Source organism: Mustela nigripes, chromosome 7, assembly GCF_022355385.1.
Source record: "Mustela nigripes isolate SB6536 chromosome 7, MUSNIG.SB6536, whole genome shotgun sequence".
NCBI lineage: Eukaryota > Metazoa > Chordata > Mammalia > Carnivora > Mustelidae > Mustela > Mustela nigripes.
The window spans coordinates 109,931,838-109,953,393 of NC_081563.1; the positions used below are offsets into that span (position 1 = coordinate 109,931,838).

At 43.6% G+C, this 21,556-nt stretch overlaps 1 protein-coding gene across 11 annotated transcripts in view; it reads left to right on the forward strand.

The window, feature by feature from the left end:
• LOC132021748 (solute carrier family 23 member 2) overlaps positions 1–7,592 on the forward strand; it is a 131,451-nt gene extending 123,859 nt beyond the window's left edge. For all 11 annotated transcript variants that reach the window (XM_059406578.1, XM_059406576.1, XM_059406580.1 and 8 more), the window contains 2 exons: positions 1,050–1,145; positions 2,901–7,592. In XM_059406578.1, coding sequence (XP_059262561.1) covers positions 1,050–1,145; positions 2,901–3,133 — 329 coding nt within the window. In that variant the 3' untranslated portion in view covers positions 3,134–7,592. The remainder of the gene's footprint in view (positions 1–1,049; positions 1,146–2,900) is intronic.
• Positions 7,593–21,556: the final 13,964 nt, after the last annotated feature.

A 21,556-nucleotide genomic window follows, 5' to 3' on the forward strand; every position in this document is an offset into this window, starting at 1 on the left:
CTACCAGGATTGTAACTTTTGAATTCAAGATTAACCTTTTTAACACCTTTTAATTTTAATAACCTGATGTCATGAAAAATGAACAAAGGAAAACTGTTTTTTTTAAGCGGGGGAGGGCAAAGACAGAGTGGGAGACAGAACCTCTAGCAGACTCTATACCTATCGTGGAGCCTGATGCAGGGCTTGATCTCACGACTCTGAGATCATGACCTGAGCCAAAACCCACTGAGCCACCCAGGCACTCCTAAGGATCATATGTTTTTAATATAGAAAGTGTGAGAGTTTCTAATAACAAGGAGATTCTTGCTCCTTTTTATATTTTAATATATCACGTTCATATGAGTTCATTTATATACATGCAGTTGCTCCTAATTAAAAGCAGCTAAGCACAGGAGCGCCTGGGTGGCTCAGTCGGTTAAGCGGCTGCCTTCGGCTCAGGTCATGATCCCAGGGTCCTGGGATCAAGTCCCACATTGGGCTCTCTGCTCAGTGGAGAGCCTGCTTCTCCCTCTCCCTCTGCCTGCCACTCTGCCTACTTATGCTCTCTTTCTCTCTCTCTCTCTCTCTCTGTCAAATAAATAAATAAATAAAATCCTTTAAAAGCAGCTAAGCACAAATCAGTGATCCAGGATTCTGAAACCCTTTATCTGATTGCAAACACCACAGATGTTTTTGTTGTCTTACTCACTTTGTAATATTTTCAGCCTTAAAACAGCCATCTTTTTATTAATTTTCTTTTCCTAATCTGCTAACACCACACCCCAGTGGCTTTTTAGTTCATTATAGGGTGAGCTTCACTCTTAGATTTCTTTTCTGGGGACCACTGTTGGGGGATTTTCCTTATAGGAATAACCTCTTGATTATTGTTGAAATTATTTATAAAAGTTTAAAATGTTACTGGCAAAAATTTATCTACTTGTGTCCAACAGAAATTTGTACTTTCATGCATTGCATTGACTGGTGATTGGTGGCTCCCCTGCCCCCCTGTCCTGCCCCCAGTGCTCCTTCCTGGCCATGGCTGTGACCCTACCACTGTGTTCTGTTTCCAGGGATAACAGGAATCGATCAGGTGTTGAACGTTCTTCTCACAACTGCCATGTTTGTAGGAGGCTGCGTGGCTTTTATTTTGGATAATACCATCCCAGGTATGTGGTACATACACACATGCTTATTTCACGTGTGAAGCACTCATTTTGCCAAATAAATAGGGAAGCAGGCAGAAGGAATCAGCTCGGAGCCATTGGTGGTTGAGACGGTCTTTTAAGTGGTTAAGATGACACTCCCAGCCTCCTTTTGTGAGTCCATTTTTTTGCTGATAAACCTAGCAGGTTTTTTCCTCCTTGCTCAGTTAGGAGAAAGCAAGGAAGTCCCTCACCGTGGTCACTCTCCAGGCTGTCTGCCCACCCTGTGCTGCCTGGCTCAGTCCCCGCAGCGGCTTTCATCAGCCTGCTCAGACAACGCCTCTGAGCTGCTGACAGCCCATGGGGGTTCCTTCTCCTTCCTGAGGCAGGCCCCTGCCAACTAAGACCTCAAGATAGTGAGTATGGTCGGCACGGGCTGTTGTCAGGATCGGTGACTGAGGGACCAATGGAGGTGGCTCTCTTCCCGACATCTGCAACCCTTGTTCCTCCGGTGTGCGTTCTATGCCCAGTGCTGGGTGCTGGACGAGGAGGTGATGTGGGTCCTGCCTTGCAGCCTTCCCAGCTTCCCAGAGGAGGCTGAAAAATGCTTCTGTGGACGCGTGGGTAGATTCACCTTCCCTCAAGGAAGGCTGATGCTTATTCTTGAGCTAGAAGGTTTTGTTGAGGTGTTTCCCTTGAAGACCGCACACCTTCAAAAAGCCTCTGTGAAGAGGTTGCTGGGGAAACCAGGGATGAACAACACATCAGGCAGAGGGAGTCACGTGCACAAATTAGTGGATTGCGTTAGATTCATGGATGTCAGTAACACACACTCTCAGAGCGAACTGAGAGGCAGGCTTAGGAGTCAGACAGGTGGGAATGAGAGCCCTGTCACAGAAACACTGATGGGAGGGCATAGGGCATAGTTTGGATGTAAGAGAATAATGATGTTCCTTCTACTCACTGGGGACTCGAACTCGTCATCTAGGCTTGGGCACAGAAGTATGTCCTGTGTAGCCAAGAGCAGGTTCCAGTGCACCTCTCTGCACTGGAAAGATTTATGAATCGAATCTAAGGCTCAGCATTTGCTGAGAATGAGCCCACATCATTCTCCCTCACTCCTCTGTTGGGGTACAGTGTCCCCGAATGTTAATGCCAGTAGAAGTTCATCCTCACAAAAGGGGCATGACAAGTGGAGAATACAGAGCAGGTGTATCCCTCTCCTTGTCTCCCTCCACCCCATCTCTCTCTGTCTCTCTCTCTCTCTCACACGTGCACGCACACACACAGAGCGAAGTAGGATAGAACTCATTATGCCTGGATGCAGGTGGTTTGCCCTGACCAGTTGTTGAAGGCATTATAAATGGGTCCCATTTTGTGGTTTTGTGAGAACGGATTGGAGGAAGGAGATGGTGAGATGGAAGAGCAGGCAGTAAGGGGACTGTTGTGATGACCCCGGAAAGCGGCAATGAGGCGTGCTCCGGACCTCAACAGTGACGGGAGGAAATGGGTCATGTGGAAGGACAGGGAGGAGGCTGGAGCCGTCAGATGGCTTGAATGTGGAGCAAAAAGCACAAGGATGGGTTAGCGATTCTTAGATTTCTGGCTCAGGCACCTGGATGGCTGAGTGCCATCCACTCCTCCTTAAGGGCTCCTTGCTGTCCTCCTGGCAGCTCCCTGTGCGGGACAGCATGCTGGGCAAGCTCAGTTCCTGGTGGAACTGTCAGGCTAAACATTCCTTTGTATTGTTCTGTGTGTGTCTGTATGTGTGTGTTCCAGGTACTCCAGAGGAAAGAGGAATCAGGAAATGGAAGAAGGGTGTGGGCAAAGGGAGCAAGTCGCTCGATGGCATGGAGTCCTACGATTTGCCATTTGGCATGAACATTATTAAAAAATACAGATGCTTCAGCTACTTACCCGTCAGCCCAACCTTCGCGGGCTACACGTGGAAAGGCCTCGGGAAGAGTGCCACCAGCCGGAGTCCGGATGAGGACTCACAGGCCACGGTATAGCTGTAGGTCACCTGTGGCCCGGCCGCAGTGGGGCATGAATCTGTAGTTCCTTGCTGAGTAACAAGCAGTAACCTATATGTTTGTATATCTGCATTTACATTCTGCACCCGGAGCTAAGACGATTACAGATAGCTTTTTTGTTGTGGGTGGTGATTGTGTCTAATATCGTGTCTCACTTGTCTCCTTATTTAAGCCCTACCCCTTGCCCTTAAGAGCGTCCATTGAACCTGAAGCTCCTATCATCCTGTAGGAGTGGGTATTTGAAATCCACAGCGGTTCCTTGGTTTTGGTCTCCTTCCAGCACCCTGGGCTAGCTTTCCTACAAGCTGCCTCCATGGTCCAGGGACTTTCTGTCCCAGAAGCAACTGGACCTGCTCCTATTTAATTTGACCTTGGCCTACAACCCACAGAGAACCCCTCTGGTCATGGGGCACCAGTATCCTCACACTGTCACAACTGATGGGTCAAATGTGATTCTGTGTTCCCTGATTAGAGGGAAGCTATTGGCCTGATTGAAAACTGTGACATGGTTACCCCAGGCTCATGTCTGTGTGTGAGTAAGGTCTGTACAGATGTTCTTAGAATTGAAATCTGTTTGGGGGATTGGAGGGGAAGGGAAAGTACCTTGAAGTTGAATCTGATTCTCAACTGCTCTTTCTTGGTGCCATCCTGGCCCAGGCTGGGCCAGCACATTTCATATGGGCTTCTTTTTCACTCTAATGGAGACACTCTATCTGACATTTATCACTCCAGGCTGGTGCGATGGGTGTAGAGTGCCACACGATGGCACTTAGCAGATGTTCATGGGAGTCTTGACTCTGCTGTCATGTGGATGTCAGTTACTGTTGCGCGTGTCTATAAATTACAAGATTTTATTCCTATTTAATGTTATTGACTATAGCAGGTTTTTGAAATCAGTGTTTTCCACGTGACCCTCTTACCTTGCATCCCTGTCTCTTGTCCCCCACCCCTCACCTCCCATTAAGAAAAGAACCAGCATTTGTAAAGCTGTGGACACCATCAGGGAAGCTTGTCATCATGGCTTTTGAAGGCCAGTAACCATTATTGTGGTTGTGTTTTGTATTGCTTGATACCATGAAAGTGTAAATACTGTAATGCCTAATCTATTTATCAAAACTGACTACTGGACCAGAGCCCAGAAACCTTATGGGTTAAGTTATACGTGAATTTGTTTTGTGAAGAAGGGAAGCTGGGGGCAGGTAATCGACAGAGTCGCCATATTGAATGGTCAGACATCCTGGTTAAATTCATCACTGCAGTTCTGTTTCGAGTCTTTTCTGGCACTTACGGCTTACGGAGACTCTGTGTGGGTTGCCATGTTGTGTGTCAACTGGATCTTGATTTTGCAGAGGGGTAGAGTAGACCCCCCTGGCCAAATGCACCTTTCCTATTTAAGTCATTGCAGAATGGTGGTGAGAAAAGTAGGTGGCGGGCCCCTTCTCTCGCGTTCTCATTAATAACACTAAATCCTTTCTGAAAAAAGTGACTTCTTTGAAATTTGGTTTGAAATTTGTCAGCCAAAGGAAAACCCTGAAACACCAAGTAGTGACCTTGCCACGTGAGGTGGTGCTTCCTAGGTGGTTCGTTGACCTGGCTGAGCCTTGGGTGGCCACAGGTGTTCCTGTCTCTGATAGCAGAGCATGGCTCCCCGCAGCCTCGTGTCCCGAGGGTACGTTCCCTGCTCCCACAGCCAGCTCCGTGCCACAGCACTGGGGTGTCTTTGGCAGCGTGATTGTGACTGCAGCCTCCCTGGCTTCTGGGAAGTTTGGGGCTGCAAAGTGTATTCTAGCAAGAACAGTTCAGAGCCACTGCATTGTTCTGCCAAGATCTGGTTGCAGATTAAGTTTAAAAAATTAGATTCTAAATTACTTTTAATTTTGTATGTTGTTTTTAAAAATTGTACCTGATGCCTAGTTAACTTTGGAAGCACACTGTTTAGCGACTGTCGTCCCCGTGACTTGGTTGGTAAGCACTTGATGTCAAAAGCCCTCCTGCTCCAAGGCGCTCTTAGTTTCCTTCTGTTTGTGTTTTTGCTCAGCATCTCTAATTTCTCTGCCCTGAAAAGTGGGGAAAACTGTTAAACATGCCAGAGATCCTAGCTCACTAAGGGAGCAGAAGGACCAAATATACAAATAAAAGCATCTGAACCATTGAATAATCTTCACTTTCAACCTGGCATCGTCCGTCCCAGTGGGTGACACTCAGGACATGTGCTTCAAACATCCAGACACTCCCTCCCTTCTGAAACCCCTCCTTGGACTGGGTTTTGTTGGGAGGTTGCAGGTCTGCTGGTCTGGAGGGATGGATGTCTTCTGCAAGCATTTAATTGTGGAGGGAAGCCCTGGACCTCGACCCTCTGTCAGAAATGAGGCGTTTTACCCTTCTTGCTCCATTGAGGCCAACTTTGGATTCCCTAAGTCATGGGGAAAGGGGACAGGAGGTGGGGAGGAGAGAGGGCAGCCAGACTCCAGGTCCCATTGAGTCTGGTACTTCTGCGCGGCCTGTGAAACTCACCTTTGCTTGAGTGGTTGGAGTCTTCTGATGAATGCCATTTTTGACAGTGGTCCTCCTGCTGGTAGATATACTGTAGAACCAGTCTATAATCAAGAGAAAAACTTGATTCATCTGCTCTTGAGGCTTAAGCACACACATGAAAGGGAAGTTTGGGGGAACACAGTGGCCGTGCCTCATCTGTACCTGTATACTTACCACTTACATTGTTGGCCTGCACTGCTGGGGCACATACCCACCAGGCTTTGTTTGGCCAGTGGAATGTTTCAAAGTGTTTTGGATGTAAATGTCCTTGGGCAGGCCATGCAGACTCCAGTTTCCATAGTGACCACGTACCTACCATCTTTACATTCACCTTGGTGATCTTGATGTGAGAAGTAGAAAGTGTTTGTAAGGACGGTAGATGCTGTCATATCATGGTGGGTGGCAAGGGGGATCCCACCACTGGTTTTAATAAAACATCTAACATGGTTGACAGAATAGTGGGCAATGGCTCCAGTCTTTGCCTCACTAGGTAATTAAACTTAGATTCCTTCGTAGAGTCTTTCTCAAGATGGTTTTAGCTGTTAACATGTAGTGAGTTTCTGGTGATTGGTGAAGGAGCAAAGTGGCTTAACCAGGCCAGCTGAAGCATCACAAGTCCCAATGGTTTCCCATTTTCATGGCAACAAAGTCACAAGCAGGATTTGCTTTATACTGTAGAATACTTCCTTTCCTGATGACGCCTTGGTTTATGCATGAATATTGCAGTATTTCCATATAGTAAAGTAACATTTCTACCCAGGATAATAGTCACAGTTTTCCAGGGAGGGAATGATATAATTTTCATGACAATGTCATGTGATAATAGAATTTCTCCATTGATGAATCTCTAGTATGTGTGTATACTTTATTTACCCACGCATCTGTTTTATCACCACGAGCTAAGTTGTTACTTCCTTAGTTCACGGCCCTGCTGAAATACCGGTACTGGCAACTTAGACTTGAAGTTGGCAATGGTAATCTTGCATAATACCAATGTGGTAGGAGTGGCAGGTGGCTAGGTGGCTGTGGCAGAGGCCTCATTCTGGGACCTGGCCGGCGCTGGGTGGCAGCATTGCACGGGTACCCCACCCCTGGGCCCCGGGGGGCTATGCTTGCCCACATGAATGGGTCTGAGACTTTGGGGGCTCTCTTTGCGGGCGCCACTCTTGGCCTCAGAGAAGCACCTGAGGCTTTCACACGCTGTGCGTGTGGTACTCTGTCTTAGGATTTGGATCCTCGCCACTTCACCTGCAGTGGCAGCGCGAGAAGACTGCCCGTGGTGCCGGCACTCGGCTCCCCCCAGCCCCGTGGATGCGGAAAGCACGTTAGCGCTGGGCACCCCTTTGCGGCAGCCTCACACACATTCCTGTCCTTTGAGGTGGTTCTTGACTGTGCCTCATCCTCACTCCGCAGAAGTCCCATCCAGCGCTCCTCGACTTCCTGTGTTTGTTTCCTGGCACGTAGGGCCCCCACACTGGGGCAGCCGTCCTACTGACAATTCGAGTTAATACCCTTTTCTGTAAGTTGGTAACCACCTTTGTTTGACACATTAATAAATTTCTTGACTGTTCTTAAAGCAGTGGGGATGCCTATATTTTCCTTGAGTTTTTGTGACTGACTTTGGCTATATACCTTTCGGGGATTTTCTTTGTTTGTTTTTTATGTTTATTTTGCATACCGAGGGTATTTGGGGGTGGGGTTGTTTTTTGAGATGTGTAATTCTTTTATGGAATTTTTAAAAAGAATTTTCATATTGTTTTTCTAACATGGCTTCATTAAACGTTTAAGTATTTTAAAAATATGTACTATTTGGACCAGATGTTGTGAATAATAGTAGAGATAAAGCTATTTTATTCTGTATTTTTAAAACTGTTCCGTACGAATAAAAGCTCTCCTGGATGCAGTTCTGTGTTTATGTGCCTCCTTCTTTGGCTTGTCTTTAAGAAATGTGTCATTGGGGCACCTGGGTGGCTCAGTGGGTTAAGCCGCTGCCTTCAGCTCGGGTCATGATCTCAGGGTCCTGGGATCGAGTCCCACATCGGGCTCTCTGCTCAGCAGGGAGCCTGCTTCCCTCTCTCTCTCTGCCTGCCTCTCTGTCGAATAAATAAAATCTTTAAAAAAAAAAAAAAAAGAAATGTGTCATTAATTAAAAGTCATCACCTATGGGAGGGAAATCGACTAATAAAAAACTTGCTTCAGCAAGTCTCCGATGTTACCATGGTCAGGGTCCTGGAAGACTCAAAGGGAGGAAAGCAGGAGCCAAAGCGTCATCTGTCCCCATGACCAGAGAACCACAGCGGGGTCCCCGCGGGGATGCCTGAGTGAGGCTTCCATTCTGAGACGCAGCCTGCAGGACGGTGGGTGAAACTCTTGAGTCTCTTATTAAGGCCACAACCTCTGGAGGCTGGACAGAGAAGCAGTCTGTGCACACAGTGGAGTCCAAGGCTCCCAGAGCGGCCTGGGCCAAACCGAGTATTGATGCTGGGGCAGGAGCCGCGGAGGCGTAGGTGCCCTAAAGGCCTGGAGCTGAGCTGAAAGCAGCTGGGGACAGCTCGTTCTGTCAGGCCTCCCGGTGGGGACGTGAAGATGGGCGCAGATGTACCCCAATGTATTTCTTAATTTAGAGCAAACTTAGAGTTCCCCCATTCCTATCCCCATCCCTGATTCATCTCTGGCAGTTTGGGCCGTGAGTGGCCCCCCATAGTTACTCTCGTAGGGTGTGGACCCTGCTGCACCCAGTCACCAGTACCCTGACCTGTAAGCCGCCGCTGGACATCCAGTCTGTCACAAGGTATTTACTTGATGCTATGGACATGCCTCCCCCCCCCCCAAAAATATAAGGTATTAAAATAATAGAATACCCATGTTCCCACCTCCAGTGGGACAAAAGCACACGGTCAGTACTTCAGAGCCCTCACCACACCGTACCCCATGTACCTCTCTCCTGGTGTAACCCATCCACCATGAGAGAACCACCGTCTGGGTTTCGGGTTGGTCGTCTCCTTGCTTCACAATCTTGCCCATATAGACACATCTCTGAATAGTTTACCGCTGAGTCTGTTTTGTGTGTTTTTTAAGGTTACGTAAAAAGAGTAACAGTATTATCACATTTCCCCCACTATCGTGAGAATCTTTCAAATCGTGTTGGTATGTGTCTAGAATGTAGTTCATCCATCTTCACTGCTGGCTAGTGAACTCGAGCATTCACAAAGACGAAGCTCATTCTGAAAACTGGAGACCATGAACCAGAAGCAATGGACGTGAGGTATTCCAGCAGCAGCCCTGTGTGTGGAGTTACCATTTCTAAGGACCGAAGGAAAAGAAAAAACTTCAAACTTGAGAATTTCACGTCTAGCCACCCAAATGTCCCCATTTAAATACTTTGGGATGAAGTAGTTGATTGTGAGGAGGAAACAAAGCCAGGAGGCATTGTAGGAGATGATAGAGGGCGAGGTGAGCCGCACAGACCTCGGTTAACCTGCTCTCTTGGCCCATTTTGGCTGCAATCACATAAAACTATAGACAGGGTGGCTTATGAACAGACATTTCTTGCAGTTTCGGAGGCTGGAAGTCAAGGCCCCAGTAGATGCAGTGTCTAGTGAGGACCAGGCCCCCAGACCATAGACGGCCATCCCCTCACTGTGTCTTCACATGGTGGGAGAGGCGCAGGATCTCTCGGGGGCCTCTTGGATGAGGCCAGTAGTCACACTCGTGAGGATTCCGCATTCCACCTCATGACCTGATCACCCGAAAGGCTCCGCTCCTAATACTATCATTCTGGGAATTCCGTTCTACGATGAATTGGTGGGGGTGTGTTGGGAGGCACAGTCTAAAGCACCTGGTCTCAAATTGTAATTCAAGGCCGTATGAACTTGGCGTTGGGGGAAAAGAGGAACCTTACAGAGGAGAGAAACGTGTCAAATTCATCAATAACGATAAATGAACTAAACTTGCCGGTTAAAAGGTATATGTTAGGACAGAACAAAATCCTGATGTGTGTTTAAAACACTGGTATTCAAAAGCGTGGCTCTGTTTCTGAAAGCTGTGAGAAAATCTGTTTAGGAGTTGATAAGATCTTAGAAGCTTCATGTGAAAAAGTTTCCAAGCAATTCGACAGTTATTTTATGTGTGTTGGATCCAATACTAAAATATCTCGCCTGTATTTTACATGTCTTTAAGTCCAGAATTTTATTAATCTTTTAAAACATTTTTTTAAAAGTCTGAGGCTATAATGGTTTGGGGAAAACAAAAAATCTTTCACCACAGGTAGGTTTAAGAGCACCATTTACAAAAAACTGGTTTCCATTAGTGCAAAATCGACAAAGGATGGGGGAAAATCACATGGGACAAATACAAACCATCTATTTTATTCTCAGACAAAATCTGAGACAGCTTTGTGAAGGATATGAAAGTTCATGATGTAATGATAGGTTCAATTTACAAAGAGTCCTTAATTTTAAACGCAACCTCAAAATTCATCCATAAATGGATAGAACTATAGGAAGAAAGTGGCAAATCCACCTACCAGTGGAAAATTCTAGCACTTCCCTTTTGATATGTCAGACAAGCAAAAACTAGGCAACGCACAGAAGTGACCAAAGGGCATGGTTAGAACTCCACCCAAGAACTAGAGAATAGATTTTCACAAGCACTCAGGCATGTTTCTAGAAACTACTTGTCCTAGTCATTAAAACAAGCCCTGAAAAAATTTCAATAATAGGTATTATGCAAAACATGTTCCCTAACTATGCGCAATTAAGTTGGAAGTTAATAATAAAAACTTGAATTTACAAGTTTGCATATTTGGATGTATAACATATTGCTAAATAACTCCATGACTAAAGGAGAAACCGATAATGGAAATGTTCTTTATTTTTTTTTTTTTTTTTTTTTTTTTTTTTTTTTTTAAAGATTTTATTAATTTATTTGACAGAGAGAGAGATCACAAGTAGGCAGAGAGGCAGGCAGAGAGAGAGGAGGAAGCAGGCTCCCGCTGAGCAAAGAGCCCGATGCGGGGCTCGATCCCAGGACACTGAGATCATGACCTGAGCTGAAGGCAGCGGCTTAATCCACTGAGCCACCCAGGCGCCCCGGAAATGTTCTTTAATGAAGTGTATTGGGCGTCCTCTGGTGGTTCTGTACATGCCTCCTAGAACTCTGATTTTATGTCCGCCTTTCATCTCCTGGGTCTCTCCTATGGGTTTCGTATAGTTTCACTTATGCTTTTTTCCATTTCCTCTAAGTTCTGGGAGAAGTTCTTGAGCAATGATCTAGGTTACTGGCTGGCTTTTCTAGAATACTCAACCTCTTACTTGTGTCATCTAGTGCAACTTTTAAACAATTTATTTTGGTCATTTTCCAAATGTATACAAAAATAGAAGAGCATAAGCACTCCCCATGTGCCCGCAGCCCAGCTTAACAGATACCGACTCCTGGCCAACCTCATTTCATCTACACCCCTCAACTTTCCCTCCTCCATTGTTTGATCAAATCCCAGACATCTTACTTCATCTATAAATATTTCACTGGTTACCACTAAAAGGTTTTATATATATATATATATATATATATATATATATATATATATATATAGGCTACTCGGTCTTAAAATTAATAGTATTTGATATGGTCAAATAGTTATGCAGTGTTCAAATTTGCAGTTGTCTCATGAATGTTTGAAATGTTCAGATTTTGTCATTGGTATTGGTTGATAAGTCTCTTTCTTCATTGCAGCTTATTTGTTGAGCAAATTATTGGTCCTGCAGTTTCCTACAGAAGTGCTGAGTGCAGCCCTTTAAACATGTTCTTTGCCCTGAACCTGGTGTTGGTCCCAGAGGGGAGGGGGGAGCACTACTTTGTAAGTGGCTGTGGGTCCTTTTGTGAGGCAGCACATAGTCTCTCCTCTTGTGATGTTTACAGCCATTGACACTCAGTTCCCATACCAAAGTTTTTCTGGGGACATTGCCTTTTTTTATTTGGCTCTGTAATTGCATTGCAGATTAAACACTCTTTCATGATGAGATGTTTTCCTAGATGGTGTAACCTCACAAGTCCTACCGAAAATATATCTTGGGACTTTGCTTAAAAGTTTTCTCCAATTCCTTATGTTTCATTGGGAAGTGTTTCTCTCAGTTACTCTGAATGTAACCTTCTTTGGGACTGGAAACTTTTCATGTTATCTGGTGATTTTTTTTTTTTTTTTCCCTGACTGCTTATGCTCAAGAAGGAGGTCTGTGCTTGCTCAACAGTAGGATTTATGGTGAATTTGGTTGATTACTTCCCCCCCCCAAAGCTTCTGAGTTGAAATTAAAATCCTTTAGACCCTTTGAGTGGGCCTCTCCTTGGACTTTCTTCATTTTGGTTCTATCTGCATCCATTTGCCAGACTCTGGTTTACTTAGCAATAACTCAGAGGTGTTCTTCTAACATTTCAATTTTATCACAAATATCTTCATATTTACGTGAACGTGTGCTTAAAGGGAAGTAATGAAAATGTACCTCAAGATCTTTGGTTATTATCTTTGGGAAGTGGGGTTATAGTTACATTTATTCCATTTGTTCTGTCTTAATATTTTTGTAATTTTAAACTATTTAAATACAAATTACTCAAATCTTTTTTCAAAGAAGATAAAAGTTGCATTATGAATACTCAGTAATATCATAGTTTTAAAAATAAGGAAGTCCTGTACTCTTCTAATACAAATATAAAACATTGCACTTCTTCAAATTGTACTTCACATTAAAATAAGTTGTAGCCTGGGACACCTGGGTGTCTCAGTTGGTTAAGCAGCTGCCTTTGGCTCAGGTCATGATCCCAGCGTCCTGGGATCGAGTCCCACATCGGGCTCCTTGCTCTGCAGGGAGCCTGCTTCTCCCTCTGACTCTGCCTTCCACTCTGTCTGCCTGTGCTCGCTCTCACTCTCTCTCTCTCTGACAAATAAATAAATAAAATATTTAATAAATAAATAAATAAGTTGTAGCCAAATACTCCTCGGTTGAAATATGAAACAGCTAAAGCTACCACTCAATGTGTTGGCTGCCATTTGTCCTGTACAGGAAGATTTTGCCTTATAAATGACATGGCTTGGTGGACAAAATCTTCCAGAACATTCCATCCTTAGGGACCGGAGGAGGGGTCGCTTGGGGAAGACACAGTGATGTTTGAAAACACAAGCTCAAGCTGAATGACCCTCAGATGGTGGAATTTTGGCACTTACCCTGAGCTGTGCCCAAAAGTCTGTAATGACCACTCTTGCACCATGCCCTGTCTGTAATGACAGTGCCCAAAAGTCTGTAATGACCACTCCTGCACCAAGGCAGCCCCAGTCTGAACTGGGCTGATGTGGTCTCTGGAAAACTTCCATTGCAGCCCCAACCTTCCAACCACTACTGAGATGCTGAGCCTCAAATTGCCAATTTATATCAATATGAAGCAACTGTCCTTGGATACTCAAAGTAGTCAGAGGGCCTTTTATATATTTATGTGTGTGTGCATACACATATGAGCACATGTACAATTTGTTTTGTTTTACCTCTTGGGCAGTGAGTGATCCACTGTGGTTTCAGGAAAATTATGAGAATGAATTTGAAGCAGGAAGAATCACCCTTAGAGGGATCGTCTAGGAATGAGCCTCTTGCACAACAGAAGAGTTTTTTGAAATAAAAAGATTTCACATGGAGTAGCAGCCTAGTCATTTTTATTATGGTTCAGTGATCAGGTAATGAGCTTTGCAGGTATACAGATCCATGCTCAAATCTCAGAAGTCCTCTTTCCACTGTGGCAGACACTACCAAGTGTTCCCCAGGGTCTATTCCCCCACTCTCCCATGGTCATGCAGTTTCAAAAGGGTTCAAGACTACCTTTCCCAACCTTGCTACATTGTAGCTCCCTATGACCATATGATCAGGCTTGTGTGAGTGAGGGGTAAGTAAGGCTGAAGGTATAACTTCCGGGTTGTGTTCTTAAAGGATGGATGTTTACCCACATCCTTGCTTTCCCTTACAACCCCCAATTCTCCCTGCTGGAAGGCAGAGGTAGTGGCCAGCCAACGTGGTCCATTTCAACAAGGACAACACGTGGCAGGGCACGAAGATATGGAAGAAGCCTGAACTCCTCATGACAGCAGCCCAAACTTTGAAGTGAGAGAGAAACACACTGGTTTAAACCATTATTACTTGTGTATCTGTTGTAGCTACCAAAAGTGTGCCCTATTGGAGGTTAAAAACCAGTCTAAAATTGGATTAGCAATTCACACATTTCCACCTACAAGTGACCAGCTTATATAGCCTTGAGCAAGCTATTTAACTTCTCTATAAAACAGAAGTAATACTCATCCAGAGTTTGGGGATTATTGGGGTTAAGATATAAAGCCTCAACAGGCTAGGTTCCATTCCTCCTCAACTCTCCAGGCCTTGTAGGCACACACACATATTTTTATAGAGCCACAATCATGGCACATGTGTTTTTATTGGAAGAATTGCCCAGGCTAGCGCTGAGACTTGGGTATGTCAATGTGTACAGCTGTGGGTCCCATCCCTTGTTCCTCTGTGTTCTCTAGACTACCCAAGTCCTTAAGCGGCCCAGAATTTTCAAAAAGCCTCATAGATACCCAGACACATTCTCTGAATTTGACCACCACCCGGGATTTTTGTGGAAGGTAACATCAAGACCCTCTACAAATGGGACTCAAATGTCTACAAACACTTGAGGTAGAGTGAGATGGTTGCTGGGAAGCTGGGCTCCATCCAGAGCCAGATGTTCAGGGGCAAATGGAGATGGAAAAAGAAGGAAACCTGTCACTACTTTAGAGTTTTTGTCTCTCTGGATGTTTTGAAACTATCAAAGTAATATGTGCTTGTCGTGACAGTTCCGTCAATACAAAGATGTGAACAGTGAAACTCCCCCTCCCCCGCTCCATCCCAGTCCCACCCCACCACGCTTAACCATCGCTACCCATCTGGTGTATCCTCTCACAACGTTCTCTTTGTTCGACAAATACATATAATCATAAATCGACATCTAAAAACGTTGTGCTTGTGATTTGTTGGTGTTTGTTTTGTTTTTTTTTGAAATAGAATGGTGGTGTACTACATTCTGAAACCCGTTTGTTTTTGTTTTTTTTTTCATTTCACAGTATAGCATGGACATTCCTACAACTGGAAAGACATCGATCTTTTTCCTGCTCCTTTCTGCGCTGAGATACAATTTAACATAAAAATGATCTTACACACCATGATTTCTTTTTTTGTGCAGACTTCTTTCCATCATTTCTGTCTGCTCACTTCTCTTCCTCCATCTCCCTCTCCCTCTGCCCACCCTTCTGCATCGCTCTAGTAACCCATGTTGGCAACCTGCTTTGTAGCATTCCTACATTTCTCCGTGTTCACGTGACCACGTAAACTACCCACCTAACTGTGCGCACACATGATCGACACCACACCTATGTATTTATTCATTCATCTTTACTCAGGGTTTGTTCTACCAAAAAAAAAAAAAAAAAGATCCACTTATACACACTGTTCTGTACTTTGCAGTGTTCTCTCAACAGTATCTTATGGAGATCTCTACGAGTCAGCAGCCTTCACCTGAACTCATTTTTTTTATAAAGATTTCATAATATTCTTTGCTGAGGACTCACAGTAGTTTATTCAGAGTTGATATTGGTGTTCTCCATTTTTAAAAAAGATTTTTATTTATTTATTTGACAGAGATCACACGTAGGCAAAGAAGCAGGCAGAAAGAGAGGAGGAAGCAGGCTCCCCGCCGAGCAGAGAGCCCAATGCAGAGCTCAATCCCAGAACATGAGATCATGACCTGGGCCAAAGGCAGAGGCTTTAACCCACTGAGCCACCCAGGCACCCCTGGTGTTCTCCATTTTTAACCATCCTATATAGCTACAGTAAACATTTTTGTACACACATCTTAACAAATGCTAAAATACATTCCCACAACCAGGATGGGTAGGCTAGAGAGTATGTGTATTTTATTTTATTTTATTTATTTTTTTTTTTTTTTAGTATGTGTATTTTAAATGTTAAGGGATCTTACCAGATTGCTTTCTAAAGACAGACATAATTCTCTTTCCATCAGCAAAGCAGGACAACACCTCATTTCTGTCCTCACTCTTGCAGCTCTGCTGGCAATGATGCTACCTTTCTCTTAATGTCAGCCCAACGACTATAACATGGTATCTCGCTGGACTTCAACTTACCTTTCCTTGACCACTAGTGTGTTTGTTTGTTTGTTTAATTTCTCAGTCCCTTCAATTTTCCCTTCTATGAATGGTCTGTTCCTATTCTTGCTCATTTTTCATTTGCTTTTTTACGTTTATCTTTTTTTTTAAGTTTTTGTTTGTTTGTTTTTGTTTTTTTGTAGTTTTTGTTTTTGTTTTTGTTTTTTTTTTTGACAGATCACAAGTAGACGGAGAGGCAGACAGAGGTGGGGGAAGTAGGCTTCCTGCTGAGCAGAGAGCCCTATGCGGGACTTGCTCCCAGGACCCTGAGACCATGACCTGAGCCAAAGGCAGAGGCTTAACCCACTGAGCCACCCAACTGCCATTAGGTTTATCTTTTATTTTGTGAGAATTTTTTGTGTGTTATGGATATTTAAGTCCTCGTCTGTGTTGCAAATTTTTTCCCGAAATGTATTTGTTTTAGTATTATTTCCTGGCAAGAAATATCAGAAACAATGTTAATGGAAAAATAAATTGGGGGGAAAAATTTCACAATACAGGTAGAGCCAAATATCCATAATACATAAAGACTTTATTAACAGTTATATGGTTAACTATGTCCATGCCTGCAGAGCAACTGCAGAAGTGCTTTAAGACAATCTCCCCACCCCTAGATTACATGTGTAATCCAAGATTTCATTCTTAATTTTTTATTTTTAATACTTTAAGTTTACATGTTTTAACACTTCTGGAGGTTATTTTTATGATTGGCTGTTCTACTAATCTATCTGTCCCTGTTCCAATAAGAAGGCAAATCCAGGCTTACTGTTCTTTTCCTTATATTTGTTTTTTTTTCCCAGGTTTTTATTTTATTTTTTAAAAATACATTGCTTATTAATACCACCAGGGGTGTCCTGGATGGGGTACCCTGGGCTCAGGGTATACCTGAACCGTGCCCTGTTGGTTGGGAAGCTGGAAAGAGGTTGGGTTTGGAGGCCAGGCCCAAGGGCTTCTCAGATTAGTTTATGGAAATGGGTAGCCACAGCTACGTGGCCAAGAAGACTGAGAACTTCTTGGAGATCTGGCTTCCCTTCAGAGTTGAGGTTCCATTTTTGTACCAGGGTCCTTCTGGCTCTCTGTGAAGGCAGCCAGTTTCATATTCATGAGGCTTAAGAACTCTTGGAGAGTCTGCTGTTGTTACCATCCTTACCAGCATACTTCTGAAACACAGCAATCAGGGACTCAGAGCTCCAGTCAGTCTCTGTGGAGCTGAAGATTTTTGCCTTGTTGGAGTTGAACCAGAGGCTGTGTTTGGGGAGTGGCTCAGGCATTTCTTGTTTATCAACACTGTCTTGATGAACTCATCCAAATCCCTAAGCCTTGAGATTCTAACTAGAATTACATTATATACTAATCCCCAATAAAGTATGTGATACATCCTTTCATTTGTTTAGAATCTTGCTTTTAAGGCCCTCAAAAAGATTTTACAGTTTTTCAGTTATGTCTTACGGCTCTCATTAGATTTATTCAAAAGAAGTTAACAATTTCATTGCTATTGTGTATGGAATATTTTTCCAGTATCTACTTCTCCACATGTATTGTACAAACCAGATATTACTATTTATATATTTATCTTGTATCAACCAGCTTCCTAACTTCTTTTATTAGTCCTTTTAGTTTTCTTTTATTAGGCCAATTTTGAATTCAAAGTGTTGTGCTGTTGGCAAAAACAAGATTGTGTCAGATTTTCTTGCCTGATGTTCTGATTCTTCTCTTTTTTCCCTGATCGTATTGCAATTACTAGAGCTCCAAGACAAGGTTGACTAATAATGAAGATGTCAGGCGTCCTGTGCATTTCAACAAAGACAACACGGGGGAGGGCACGAATTGAGTGTTTTTCCCTTTAGAATATTTGCTCCTGGATCTTAGTAAATAGAGTTTATTATATATTTAAGCCATTTTCAGTTTTATTTAGCATTTTAAATAAGAGTGCCTGCTGATTTTTATCAGATGGCTTTTCAGCATTGAATTATTTTATTAGATGGTTTTGTCTTTTAATTTGCTGTAATGAATTACCTTGCCAGAGCTCCTGATTGTAAGCCAGATTTGCATTCGTGGAATACGGCACACAGGGCCACAGTGTCCCACTCTCCGTACATGGCTGAGTTCTATTTATTAACAATTGGTCAAAAATTGGACAGCCGTACCCATGAGGGCAACTGACCGTAAGTTTTCTATTTTTGTTGTGCCATATCAGAATTTAGTCTTCAAATTAGTGTGGCTTCGTTTAATACATTATGAAGGTTTAAATTATCCATTGCCTAAAAAAATTTAAATAGCACTAAAATCATTCCTTCTTTAGAGGAAAATAGAATGTGGCTGCGACCCCATCTGGTTCTTTTTCCGTGGCTGGTGTTTGACCACCACTCTCTTATTATAGTCTATTCAAATCTCCACTTCTGGAAATCTTTTTGCCAGAAAATCAACTGTTTTCTGTGAAATTCAAATGTATTTCTATAGAGGTGGGTAGGTATTCTTGATCATTTTTATAATACCTACGGCATCTCCTTTCTTTATTAATCCTTTATTAATCAACTTTTAATTTCCTCTTCCTGTTTTCTTTTGCTTTAACTTTTTGTTCTTTTTCTAATTTCTAAAAACTGATGTCTATATTAATTTACCTCTTTTTAAAAGATTTTATTTATTTATTTGGCAAACAGAGATCACAAGTAGGCAGAGAGACAGGCAGAGAGAGAGAGAGAGAGAAGCAGGCTCCCTGCCAAGCAGAGAGCCCGATGCAGAACTCGACCCCAGGACCCCGAGATCATGACCCAAGTGGAAGGCAGAGACTTTAACCCACTGAGCCACCCAGGCACCCTTCTAGTTTACTTTTTTAAAAACTTTGTATTAGGGGCACCTGGGTGGCTCAGTGGGTTAAGCCTCTGCCTTCGGCTCAGGTCATAATCTCAGGGTTTTGCGATCAAGCCCCGCATGGGGCTCTCTGCTTGACAGGGAGCCTGTTTCCCTCTCTCTCCCTTTCTCTGCCTGCCTCTCTGCCTACTTGTCTGTCAAATAAATAAATAAAATCTTTAAAAAAACAACAACAACTTTGTATTAATTGGACAAAGTTATGCTCATTTCTTCCTTCCTTTCCCTTCTCTGCCCAATTAGGTAGAGGAGATCATTGAACTTCCCCCAGATTTCGTAATTAAACAAGTAAAATTCTATTTTACTTATTTATATATTTTTTAAAGATTTTATTTATTTTTTTGACAGTAAGAGAGAGAGAGACAGAGCACAAGCAGGCAGAGTGGCAGGCAGAGGGAGAGAGAGAAGCAGGCTCCCTGTTGAGCAGGGAGCCCCATTAGGGACTCGATTCCAGGACGCTGGGATCATGACCTAAGCTGAGAGCAGCTGCTTAACCAACTGAGCCATCCAGGCATCCCTAAAATTCCATTGTAAAAACAAAACACCAGCCATTCCTCTCCCTATTCCCATCTTTTCCCCTCAATAAGTTGAGGCAAGCTTAATACTTGCATTTCTTCGTCTTTTTAGATGACATTTAGAAAGCTGCTACTTCCCAAACCCCGCCTGTCACCCTATTACTCCTAAATTTTTAGAGATAGTTTAATAGACTTCATCCCAGCTGATTACTTGAATTTCTCTTACAGTATGTCTCTTCTATGCATAAACCCTTGCTAAGTGTTTATACCACACAATTTCACACCGTGTCTTATTTAACAGTGCGCCCTTTTAAAGATCCACTGGTGAGCACTGTTTCCTCTTTTCTTCACCTTCTCTCAACTTGAAATCTCTGTTCTGAGTCATTTGTTTTTGGACAAGGTTCTTTCTTGAGAATTTCCCTAAGGGACAGTACATTCTGATTCTTATCCTATCCACAAATATCTTCCTTTTACGCTAACATGTTAATGAATCTTGGTTGAGTAGAGGATTTTTGGTCTGGTAGGGTTTTTTTGCTTTTTAATTTTTGATCAGTGCATGTTATCCCACTGTCCATTAGATTCCTGGGTTGCCGATTAAAAGTCTGATGCCAGTTTGATTATTTTTCGTGTGTAACTGCCTGGTTCTTTCTTTCTTTTTTTTTTTTTTTTTTAGTTTTTAAATTTTTTTCCTGTGTTTTCTTTCAAATCTCAGCATCAGCCATCCTTTCCTTCAGTTCATTTGCTGAACATTTTAATTAAGAAAAAAAAAATCACACTTTTATAGGGACACCTGGGTGGCTCAGTCTGTTAAGCGTCTGCCTTCAGCTCAGGTCATGATCCCAGGATCCTGGGATTAAATCCTGCATTAAGCTCCCTGCCCAGCAGGGAGCCTACTTCTCCCTCTGCCTGCTGTTCCCCCTGCTTGTGTTCCCCCCCGCCCGACAAATAAAAAAATCCTTAAAAAAATAAATAAAAATCACGTTTTTATCATTGTGATTAGATGGTACAATGTCCATATGTTTTAGAGAACTGAATTTGTTACTTTTGCAAAGTAGAAAAGTAGATAAAGCAAGGGTTAAATTTGGGTTAGAAGAGAGCAAGTATGTAGTTTTTGAGCTGGATCCTGAAGGATGAAGGTGATAGGACTTGGTGTCTGGAATGGGCTTTAAAATACTTAGTAGGGAAGAAAAGGAGATAGATTTTGCCTGTGGCAAAATCTTTCTACTTGCTGAATCTGGGTGACGGGTGTGTGGGAATTCACAGTACTTTCTATGTGTAAGTATTCATCTTAAGCCTCAATAATATTTTAGTTCCTCATTTTTTGTGTTGTTCTTACATCTTGCTGGGCAGTGTTATTAATTTTTTGCTCCTGCTGCGGTGCGATGGCTAACAGCCAAGTCCAGGAAAAGCGACCCCGGAGAGCGTTTTAGGGGATGACAAACACTTGGGCATTGCTGGAGCATAAGGTGTGAGCCAGAGAGAAGTCAGTCATAAAGATGCACCTTAGGTAAGAGCTAGTTAATGGACAGCCTTGCAGGCTGGAGTCAGTGACATTGAGACCCTCCATTTCCTATCCCTCGGGCTACCTGAGTTCCCTGGGCAGAGGGGGCAGCTGTCCCTAGGCAGAGGAAGCCCAGGGACAGCTTCCTACCTCAAGCATATGTACGTTTCACTTTTTCTCTGCTTCAAGCTTGGGCATCACAGCAGTTTGCTCAGGTGAAGGCAGGGGTTCCAGAAGTGGAAGATGCAGGGATTTCTCCTCTTCCAGTACCAGACTGGTCACAGTGGGTCAGGCCCCAGACTTCCGCCCTCCGGTGGGATGACTCTAAGGCACATTCTGTGTACTGTTCCAGAGAACTCACGGGTTGGAGTCCCATTTGCCACAGTGACAGACGCCCTCCCTCCCTCCCTGGTGTTTCCTAGGATTACTTCCCCCCAAAAAAGTATGTGGTGATTTCACGATGGATTCACGAATTCTTTGACATGCCTTCCTTCCAAAGGTGGAGCTAATTTCCCTCCCCTTGAGGGCAGTGGCTTTCATCACTATGTCTAATGAATAGAATGTCATAGTAATCACAAGGTATGTCTTCAAGTCTAGCTCACACAAGACAGAACAACTTCTACTTGCTTCTCCTGGATCCTTTGCTCTGGGGGAAGCTACTGGCCATGCTGTGAGGACATGTGAGCCGCCCTTTTGAGAGGTCCAGGCTGTGGGGCAGAACTGAGGCTTCTTGACAACACCTGTGTGCACGA